Source organism: Cheilinus undulatus, linkage group 22 (assembly GCF_018320785.1).
Source record: "Cheilinus undulatus linkage group 22, ASM1832078v1, whole genome shotgun sequence".
Taxonomy (NCBI): Eukaryota; Metazoa; Chordata; class Actinopteri; order Labriformes; family Labridae; genus Cheilinus; species Cheilinus undulatus.
This window is the reverse complement of record NC_054886.1, coordinates 12,162,511-12,173,391: the sequence shown is the minus strand read 5'-3', so window position 1 is coordinate 12,173,391 and position 10,881 is coordinate 12,162,511. Positions and strand designations below refer to the sequence as shown.

Below are 10,881 nucleotides of genomic sequence, written 5' to 3'. Positions count from 1 at the left end.
CTTTAGAATTTGTACACATAACTGTGGCGGGAGATGGTGGACTACAACAGGGAGGGTGAATATCGTTGTTTTCATGTTGAGAACAGTGTCAGAATAAAGGACTAGTGGAAAAGGTAGCAGCGACGGCTAACGGCTTCGCTTGGATAACAGGTGACGATGGATGAATTCGGAGTTTTTGCAGTATTTGGTGTCAACGGTCCGCCTCAACGGCTGCTGAGGTAAGCTATGATAAAATTACGACTAATTTTGAAATCACATCACCAATTTCTTATCTTGAATTTCCTGCCTTACAGTCTTAATTCATGTCAAACAACATCGCACGTGTTATAGGATATAGCACAGGCAGTATTAAACGCATTAGCTATTAAAAACGGTGCTAGTTTAGGGACTCCTCAATGGCGCCTTTTGAAGTAAGCCTCTTTCTCCTCTTCTTGTCTGCAGACCGCTAATGCCATTGTGACATACTTGAATATTAGAACTTCTTCATCTGATGCTAGTTTTTCACACCTTGAAAGCGCAAACGTCGTTTCTTCATTTATTTGGCTTTTTTTTCCTACATTGAAGTGCTGATGGTTCGTCTCGAGTCGCTGTTGCAGTTCCCGCAAGTGTCCGCCAGGTGGTGCTGTTTAGTAGTGGACTGTGGGGGGACAGGGTCTGCGTCAACGCAGAGCTCAACGACGCTGACAGGATGCCCATAACTATTGGAAAGCTCACTCCTTACAACAAGTAGGCTTTTGAATATTTATGTGACAAGACCTTACTGCTTATTGAATTGTAAAAGTCTGCTTTGTTGTCCTATTTCTTATCTGTGTCGTCCACTGTCTCCAACTGAAATCCCTGTATTTATGAGAGAACTATAAATGAAAATGTCTTGTATCCTGCAGGTGTCTGTCATGGGAGCAGTGGGAAGAGGAGACGTGGACGGGCAGTGTTATACTAAATGTCACCCTGGAAGGAGGAAACCTGGTGAATATATTTAATTGTTTGGTAATGGTGAAACAGATTAAGTTAAGTCCATAGTTTTTGGACAGTGGTAAAAATTTTTTGTTTCTGGTTACCACCATGATGGATTTGGAATAAAACGATGAAGATTTGTGCTAACTATCTTCTTTAATTGGAGGTATTTTGCAAAAATATGATAATAGTCATTTAGGAGTTACAGCCTTTCTATTCAGAGTACCTCCGTCATCAGGAGCCCAAAAGTATTTGGACATTAACAATCAAATTTCAAATCAATTAACAATCAAAAATGTAACCACAGCTTTTAATACTTGGATGAAATCTTTTGCAGACAATGACTGCCTGAAGTCTCGAACCCATGGACACAAACTTCTGAGTTTCCTCAGCCAAACAGTTTCCTTTTAGATACTTGATTTGTCTTGAAGTAAGAAGGGATCCAGCCACATGTGGCCATGAAACTGCTGGTTAATTGTTCCTGATAATGCAGGTACTCTGAATACAATAGCTGCGTAACCCCTTAGATAATAGCTGAAAGTCTACTCCTCAGTCATATCTAGATTGTTTCATTTCAAATCCACTGTGGTATTATATAAGCAAAATTATAGAACTGTGTGACTGTCCAACTAATTACTGCTCTGGCAGTGTTTTGGGATGCATTTACAGTAACTTTTGATTAAAAAGGCACATATACAATATCAATATATCGAATCCTGAGAAGGGTTAAATATTAAATATTGTAAATATATTTTTCCTCAGGCAAAATCCAGTTTTTGTGAACCAGAGCTCATCTTGGCTGTGACAGAATACACACCAAAGGTAATCTGTACAGATGAAATATTGATGCTTACTGTTGAGTTGAACACAAGTTATTTAACAAAAAGTTGGAGAAATTATAAAGCACTTTTTAAATTAATTCAAGATTATGACTACATTTCTAGTTTTCAACCTAGCTAGATTGACATTGCAAGTAATGCTGCATGCCTATTCTGCACTGACGTAGGTTATTTTTGAAGTTTTACATTAGTTTTAGGTCAGTGGTTCTCAACTGGTCCTGCCTAAGGACCTACCAATATCTGTGATGACAAATCACGACCCAAATTTCCAGAAATTCTAACAATGCATGTTTTGTAAATTAAAATGTTGAACTTAAGATCTTGAATGGAAAAGAGTTTATGACAGGAACAAGAGACAGGACAAAACTGATGTGTTTTACATCCCCATTCCCCATGATAACTTGTAAATTTTGCAAAGTTTGAGAAATTACTTCATTAACATGGTTAAATCATTTTTTTATTGCAAGAAAATGAAATAAACAAGTTAAAATATTGGTAAAAACATTTTATTTCCCATTATGGCAATAAAACGGAATAAAATAAACGCTATGGTTGCATGTTCTTTTGCTGCCATTTTTTTCCAGACACACTTTCGCGACCCACTGAAAACTGCCCGTGACTCACATATGGGCCATGACCCACCTGTTGAGAATCAATGTTTTAGGTTAAATTACTTGCTTATTGCTTGCTTATGGCAACAGTCGTAGTCACAGTTAATTTTATTTGATATTAAAATCATGAGGATTAAACATGATTACTCGTTGAGTTTACATCATCTGCATCATCATGTATTTCTCAAACTTTAGATACAACAGCTGCGGACATCTTTCGTTATGTTTTATGCTTGAGGGCATTTTTGTTTTCTACTGAATGCCGCTGTTGTTCTTTTTTTCTTGAACATTGATTATAAATGTGATTATTCACTTGAATTTACAAATATTTAAATTCAAACAAACGTAATTTTGCTTTTTTGAGCATTACAACAATCTTGCATTTAATCTCAGTGCATTCTACATTGTGGGAGAGTTTTAAATCAAAATAAAATAACACTTATGAGCTCCATGGCGTCTAGTTGTCATGTAAGAACTAAACAGAAGCATGAAATAATTGACACTTTTCTCTCTTGGCATATTTGCAGCCCAGTTTGATTTATGCTGTTGTAATTGTGAATTATCTTCATGTTACTCGGGCTGGGCAATTAATCAAAATTTAGATTAAATCGCTATATTTCTTACTGCAATTTTTTTTTAAATCGCAAAAGGTGCAACATTTCTTTGAAATGAAAAATGTGTTAAAATACCAGTTTAATAAATTTTTTCTGCAGCAGAGATATGTTCAACTCATCATGCAAAAATCCAAGTGTCAGTTTTTTTGAATAGTTTGCAAAAATCCTACTTTCCTTATTTTTTTAAATCAGAATGAGAATGACATGAAAATGGTTAATCCTTTTAATACATCAATTCATATTGAATTTCCAATATTGGTCAAAATAATTGCAATTAAATATTTTTTCATAATCATTCAGCCCTTCTTTAATCTATTTAGTGTTGCGGTGGTTAAAATATAGAAGTATTTACTGCTCGTGTTCGTTGAAAATACATAAGATTTGGAATTTTAAAAATAATCGCACATAAAATTGCCATTGCAATATTGGAAAATATGATCACAATTAGATTATTTTTCAAAATAGTTCAGCCCTACATGTTTAAATGAACTGTTTTATGGTTTTAAAGGTTAGCCTCTGAGGTTTTAGTTTGAGGAAGAAAATCTGAGTCAGCAAAAAAAAAAACTAACCAGGTTTTTGGTCATTACCTTTCAGTATATTCACAAAAAACTTGGCAAAGATTTTGCATAATACACAAATATTGCTGATTGATTTTAACTGATCAAAGCTGGCAATGAGGAGTCAGATCCTTTATCTAGGGTTGGGTATTGTTTGGGTTTTTCTGATACTGGTGCTTAAAACGGAGGCTGATTTGAAACCTTTGGGAGAAAATTTTTTTTGTTGAAAGTTATCGGGAGAATAAAAGCTGTCTGGGTAACATCAGTGATTTGCAGATGCATGTTTATGAGATGCCAGTCAAACATGGGAGTAAGAAAAGGAAACCAGTATAACTTCACACATAAATCACACAAATTCCAAAGTGCATTTCTTGCCTTTCAGTTGGGGTGGCAGAGTATCGAAATTAAGTATCGATATCGGTGTTGTAATTCGGTTCGGTGGGTACTGGATGTGTTGGTACCAGTGCCTTGTTGGTACTGGTTTTCAATACTCATCCCCTACATGTAGGTCACATCTTTTAAGAACAGACTCATTTTTTATCAGCTGTTTTATAGATAAACTGAAGGTTTATGTCATTTATCACTGCTATGTTTTGATCTTGTAATAGCAGCACATAAACACCTAACTGTGATGATTATATTTGTTTAATTTGCTGGTAAGCAGTGGAGATTAAAGGAAAGGTGTTATTTTTATTCTTCATTTTCATAGATATGAGCAAAGTTAATGAAAGCTAAGGTGTCAACTGGCATCTCCACTGTTTTATGACATTCAGGGATATTAGATTAGATTAATTTTTATGAGTAGTATTTATGCAAAACAGAGGGGAATGCCTACTGTCTGTTGTGGTTAGAATACATCTGAAATAGAGTATGATTTCCCCTCGGGGCCCAACATGTTTGTGATGCAGTGTTGCATTTCAGTTTGCAGTGTTTGCCTGCTGTCATGTTATGTTTATGTTTTCCTGATTTGGGTGTTGGAAGTTGATGCAAAAGTTGTGAGTGATAGACAGATGAATGATGAATGATTGATTGTAATTTTCTAAACTGTTTATCACATTTAACCCAAAAGTTTTGGCTAAAATGATTGATAAAGATGATTATATCCCTCCTAGGACACTGTAGCTCCTCTCGGTGTACGTGAGCTCAATGGTAAGAGGAAGAGAGAGCGTCTTTCAGAGGAAGAGGGTGACGAGAATAAGATCAAGAAAGGGGACGAGGAAAATGTGTGCCTAAATGGCAGCATGGCAGAGAAGACCACACCTGTGCGAAAAGGAAAAAGTCAAATCAAAGGGGGGCAGAAGCTGTTCAGTAATGGAGGAGATGCAAAAAAGATCAAGGAAACAGGTGAGGGGACGGCATCAGCTTAACAATGACTGATTAATTTCCCAGAACAGTAAAAGTTAAATGAATGAAGTGAATTTAAGAATGAAATTTAACCAGAAAGGCCTGTGTGACTGTTTGGTAGAAGTGTTTAATGTGTTAAAGTCAGTTGTTTTTTTTTCCCTTTGTGAGTGTCTTGTGTACTGTCTCCTCTAAAGTCTCCTTCCTTCTCTGTTTTCTACCATTAATGGAGCAGGAGGGGTGCAGGGGACTGTAGGAAGAACGCCTCCTCAGAGTTCAGCTAGGACAAAGAGTAGGCAGGCAAAGACTCCCACACAGCCTGGTGCGTTTATGCATACACATGACATGCCATTTCAGATGTTTATCTTTGTTTTTTTAATATTGATTCAGTTTCCAGTCTCATAGCTGGTACCTTAGTGTATACTGCCCACCTGGGTTGATGATATGGAACATCATCTTCTGTTATGTCGAATTTCTCAAGTCTTATCCTCCCGCAGCCCCATTGGTCAGCCCATCAGGTCGCTGGGGTCAGACTCTTTGTCCGATTGATGCTCAAACGGCTATTCTGATTGGAGGACAGGGAGCCAGGATGCAGTTCTGCAAAGATCCCATGTGGAAGCTCTGCACAGGTCAGTTAGAAATCTGTCTTTTTTAAACTAAACTTATAAGTTAAGATCCATATCAGAGCAAATGTTTTCTCTATCCTGCAGAGGACATGTCCTGGGTTGCAGCTGAGACTTTGGCAGAGGGTCCAACACCAGAGGCAAGAATTGGACACACAGCCATCTACGACCCAGACTCGAGGCGTATCTTTGTGTTTGGAGGCTCCAAGAACAAGAAATGGTTCAATGACGTACACATTCTGGACACAGAGAGCTGGAAGTGGACCATGGTGGAGGTGTGTGGACCCCCTTGTTTTCTCCATAATGCTGCTTTTAGTTTTTTCATCATGCTCTCTTTTTTCTGCCTCAGGCTCAAGGTAAAGTTCCTCCTCTGGCGTACCACAGTTGCAGTATGTTTCGAGGTGAGCTGTTTGTCCTTGGAGGGGTGTTTCCCCGCCCAAACCCAGAGCCTGATGGCTGTAGTGACTCTCTGTACATCTTTGACCCCAACCTGTCCATCTGGTACCAGCCTATTGTAACTGGAGAGGCACCCTCCCCTCGCTCCGGGTATGAAGGCTTCACCTTAATATCATTATTTTCTACACGCATGCTAAGATCTAGACACATTAATCTTGTCTCTTTATTCCTCCTTTCAGTCACTCTGCGTGCGTGATGCAGGGAAGGAAGATCTACGTGTTTGGTGGATGGGACACTCCTGTCTGCTACAATGACATGTACATGTTAGACCTCGGTGAGCAGCACACCGTGTTATAGTTTTAGAAGCGGCACTATAACTACATGACTGAAAAGAGTTCTTTTTATTTCTCAGGTCTGATGGAATTTTCTGCTGTTGAAACGACCGGGAAGCCCCCTTCTCCTCGAAGGTACACAACCTAACAAACGTGTAGATGAAACTACAGCTGCCAAAAGAACTGTCAACAGCCAAGCTGCCATTGACCAGATTCATAATCTTTGCTATTGACTGAAAAAATTTTTAGATTAGATAGCATATCCTGTGTTATTACATCAGCCCTAGGCACAGAACTTGTGAAAGCTTTCTAAAACTTCCACTCAACACATTTGGTTCGAATAGAAATGACTTATCTGGACCTTTGCTTGCCAGCTCCTTTGCAAAATTTGCACGGTAAGCCAATGTGTAAATGCAGCAGGTAATACTCAGGATGATTCACCCTGACCAAGCAAGAAGGGTTCGTGGCATGGCTGCTCTGCCGCAGATGCCATCTTTGTGCATATAACAAAGCTGCTTTATGCTTATTTCTTCTCACCAGTATCCTCTATTTCTCTTTTTTAGCTTATTTTTAGATTTATTTTCCATCAACAATAGTACAACATAGATATTTCCTTCTTTTCCAGCTGTATAGGCATTTGTACTTATCACATTAAACTATTCAGCATGTAGAAACAAAAGAAAAAATATATATGTAAACGAAATATATATGAGGGTTAATCCCTGATAATTTGACACATTAAAGGGCATTAATCCGCTTATACCACGGTCACTTGCCAAAGACAAGAATTTATAAAACCACTGATTAATCATTTCATACATTTTGTGATGAAAATAGAAAGTTTTACTGAAGCAACAATTCCTTTCCCCTTGCAATGCCTGAGGGCTTGACTAATAACTGGAATAGTCATTCCAACACCATATCATTCTTAGGGAATGTAAACGTTCAGTACACCAGTAAATTGGATGGGCCATAGATACGAAGTTGAACAGAAAGGAAAAAAACTAGTCCGCTCAGTGCTCTTTCTGAATGGATTTATCAATGAAAAGGCATGAAGACGATGGAGACTGAGTCATCTGTGATCAGGCTATAAACCTGTAAGGTAACATTGACAGTCATCTGTTAGAAAGCTTAGTTTTTAGCTTGCCAGCTGCTTGAATAAACAGAATAATACCTCTACTGCACAACAAGGTCAAAGAGGTGAAATGGAGCTGTACACAGCCTGCAGCTGCTGGTTCTCATCAACATTTATCAGATATTATCATACCAGTTAATTAGAAGTTTTTCCCATGGCCTTACAAAGAAATAATGACTTATTTTCTTTTATGTTATTTAAATCTTCTAACAAATACCTCCCCTCAGAACAGACAAGGTTTAGGACCTTTTTCTCTTTTTGGTTGATAATTTAAATGCATTGGAAAACACATAGCATTGACACAAAGGCATAAACCATCATCATTACAGCATTGGACTGCTGCTTCATCTGCCATCTTTGATATGCTTCTATGTCATGTCTTGCCTCCTGAGATCCCCCTCTTCTATTTGTTCGGGAAGACTTTCCACTATGTTGGACATGCATGAAAGAGCAACTCTCAGAATTTAAATGGACAGAAATTTGCAGGAAAATCTATGTGAAAAGGCCTGAAACAAGTTTTAAAAATTCTTCACTTTGTACTAGACTTATATTTTATATCATTGCTGGAACCTTAAATATATAGCTAAGTCTTTAGCGCCTTTGGTGTGATTTCATTTGTTGTGTCTGTGTGTGTTTCAGTTGGCATGGGAGTGCTGTGCTCTCAGACACAAAGTTCCTGATCCATGGAGGTTATAATGGAAACAACGCTCTCAGTGATGCTTTCATCTTTGATATAGGTGAGAGGCTTCTTTCATTTCTAGACTATTCAAACTTACTGTGCATAAAATGCACGACCTGGAATAAGCCGTATTTGACATTTTGTTTGGTTGTAGCGGTTTTCACTAAGGCAGATTTATCCAAATGCATCCAAGTTGTTTCTCCTTTATGTTTCTTTGAATGGCAGAGAGATTCACTGACATCTGCTTTTTTTTTTGTTTTCACAAAGTCCTCTCATGTTTGTTTTGCACAATGATGTGCAGCATCATGATCAAGGCATATATTATTAAAGCCAAATACTATTTCATAAAGGGAAATGTCCAACTATTACAGAAAATACTGACAGGCTCTTAATAATGGGAATCATTTTGTATTTTGGTAAATGTGCTTTATCGTGAAACTTATTCTTGTCCCCAAACAATATAATCTGCTCACTGTGTTTCTCTTGCCCTGATCTGCTTGAGGATAAGCCTTGATAAAGGTTACTAATTAAAACAATCTAAAACAGTGCAGGACTCAATGCATGCGTCAGATGCTACTTCAGTGCAACGAGTTAAGACAAAATGACTGTCTGCTAGTTTATCAATCATGAATGAATAAAAACAAAAATGCTTAAATGGTGAGAAAATACTCCCAGTGAGCTGATGAGTTGGTGTGTGTAGGAATTATCAGTCACCTCTGCTCTTCATTGAAAACCCACCCCCACACACCTACAAGGATGCATATGTGTAGTGAAGTGTGCTGTGCATGATGCTCACATCTAACAGTGTGAACCAGTTTGTCCTTCACTCAGCTAGGGCTGCAGTAATCGATTCTTTATGGAATCGAATACTCTATTGACTCTGTTGCCGATTGATCAAGTGCTCTTATAACTTGTATTGAGTGGCTTTGAGATTAAATTTCAAATTAAAATTCAAGCCCTATTTAACTACCTTGGACTTAAGACAAGCAGACAACAGTTTAAACACGCCTTAAGCAGGTAGACCAATCACAATGAAGCCAACTGTAAAAAAAATGACTCTCGCTTTGGCATTAAAATGTGGCGATGTTCTTTTCTAAGTGACCTTGTTGGTCCAACTTTGGTCATTAAGTCAGAGCAGAATAAGCGGATCATCAGGATGTGATAAACATTAAATCAAATAATTCTGTTACATTACTTTTATTGACCTGTGGTCCATGATAGATTCAGAAAAGTGAGGTTTTTTTTCCTGAAGTGTATTTTAAGATTTTCTCCACTCTCACATCATGTTGTTCTAATATGAAATTGAAAACAAACTTCACCTTTTCTGGAGGTTAAATTGGCATTTTAGATGTCTTGTTCTGGGAAACAGACTAGACCAGCATACATATTAATATATAAAAAAAAGCAGAACAGAAAAAAATAGATTATTACCAGCAACTTCAAAATTGTGGCCTTTTTCTGAGTACATTTCTGGACTAGGAGACAAGGTTGAACTTTTCTTAAATAATCATTAATGTCGTTTTTCTTCCTAAGACACCAACAGCTGGACAGAAATGACGCTCCCTCAGCTCGCTGTCCCCAGGGCGGGGCACTCCATCATCACCATGGTGACATCCAGTCACCACCGTTTCTCAGAGGAGGATGAAGACAGAGTGCAGAGTGCAGTATCTGCTGGCAGAACTTTGCTGGTGTTTGGAGGTGGAGACAACGAGGGCAACTTCTACTCCGACCTGACGACAGTAGCTGTGGAGGAACTGCTCCATGCTATTTAAAGACAGTGAGTCAGAGGTGAATCCTCACTCTGTCAGCATGTGAAGCTATTTTAACACCCCCACAGACTCTTTTATTTATATTCTGTGAGTTTCTTAGACTTTTTGCATTGTGTTTTTGCTTTGGCAATAGGGGCATGTAGCTTGTACTATTTGGGAATTTTTGAACATAAACATCACAAGTGCAGCTACCATTTTAATGCACTGCATTTAAGAGTTTTGTGTGTTTTTTCTGTAAAAACTAAAGAAATGCTTTCAAACAGTGCATATCATTAAGATTAAATATAATTGTTTGAAACATAGGATATTTTAGTCTTTGTTTTTGTGTACATAGTTTGAAGCCTTTGAAAAGTTTCCACAGGTTAAATGAATATTCTTTTCTTACTTTGGAGTTTCTTTAACCTTCATACATGCAACAACTTATCCTCCATGCAAGTGTATCATCTGAGTTTGGTTGTGCTCAGAATCATGGATTTTTTGTTTGTTTGTTTTGGTCCTCATCTCCATGTGCTGTAAATAAAATTTCAATTAATTCTCCACTGCTTTTCTATTTTTTTTTTTAATAATGCATTTCTCTTTGCTGTCTTCAAGGTATAATCAGTGGAAACCCATTTCCACACTTAATAAAAGATTTGATTGTTAGGCAATTCTAAAAATAATTATTAAAGAAAAAGAATCTTAAGCCATAATGATGAGATAAGAAGTCAGAATACTGGGATAAAAAGCCCTAATTATGAGATCTAGTCATAATTATGAGATAAAAAGTCATAATCATCAGATAGTCATCATTAAAAAAATGTCCACATAATTATCTAATTATGATATAAAAAGACATAATTACGAGGCAAAAAATACAAATTATGATATTAAAAGTGTCTTCAACCTTCATACATGCACCACCCATTTTTTTCATGCAGGTGTATCAACAAAGTTTGGTTGTACTCAGAATCATGGAGGGGGGTTTTTGTTTGCTTTGGTACTCATCGCCATGTGCTGTAGATAAATAAAAAATAATTCTCACTGTCTTCAAG

At 37.4% G+C, this 10,881-nt stretch overlaps 1 protein-coding gene across 1 annotated transcript; it reads left to right on the top strand.

Moving 5' to 3' along the window:
• LOC121504660 (kelch repeat-containing protein) lies at positions 1–10,378 on the top strand. The gene is made up of 13 exons (XM_041779659.1): positions 1–218; positions 565–726; positions 885–966; positions 1,717–1,776; positions 4,688–4,919; positions 5,152–5,238; positions 5,414–5,545; positions 5,627–5,814; positions 5,889–6,085; positions 6,175–6,269; positions 6,348–6,402; positions 8,042–8,139; positions 9,615–10,378. Exons 1-13 carry the CDS (start codon positions 157–159, stop codon positions 9,851–9,853), a joined length of 1,689 nt encoding a protein of 562 aa, XP_041635593.1. The 5' UTR covers positions 1–156; the 3' UTR covers positions 9,854–10,378.
• Positions 10,379–10,881: the final 503 nt, after the last annotated feature.

What these genes read in the sequence shown, in the direction of transcription:
- LOC121504660 (XM_041779659.1), top strand. Translation starts at nt 157, where the DNA reads ATGGATGAATTCGGAGTTTTTGCAGTATTTGGTGTCAACGGTCCGCCT. An exon ending in TGACAGAATACACACCAAAG is followed by an intron (nt 1,777 to 4,687) that starts GTAATCTGTACA and finishes TATCCCTCCTAG; the next exon opens with GACACTGTAGCTCCTCTCGG. An exon ending in AAAAAAGATCAAGGAAACAG is followed by an intron (nt 4,920 to 5,151) that starts GTGAGGGGACGG and finishes TTAATGGAGCAG; the next exon opens with GAGGGGTGCAGGGGACTGTA.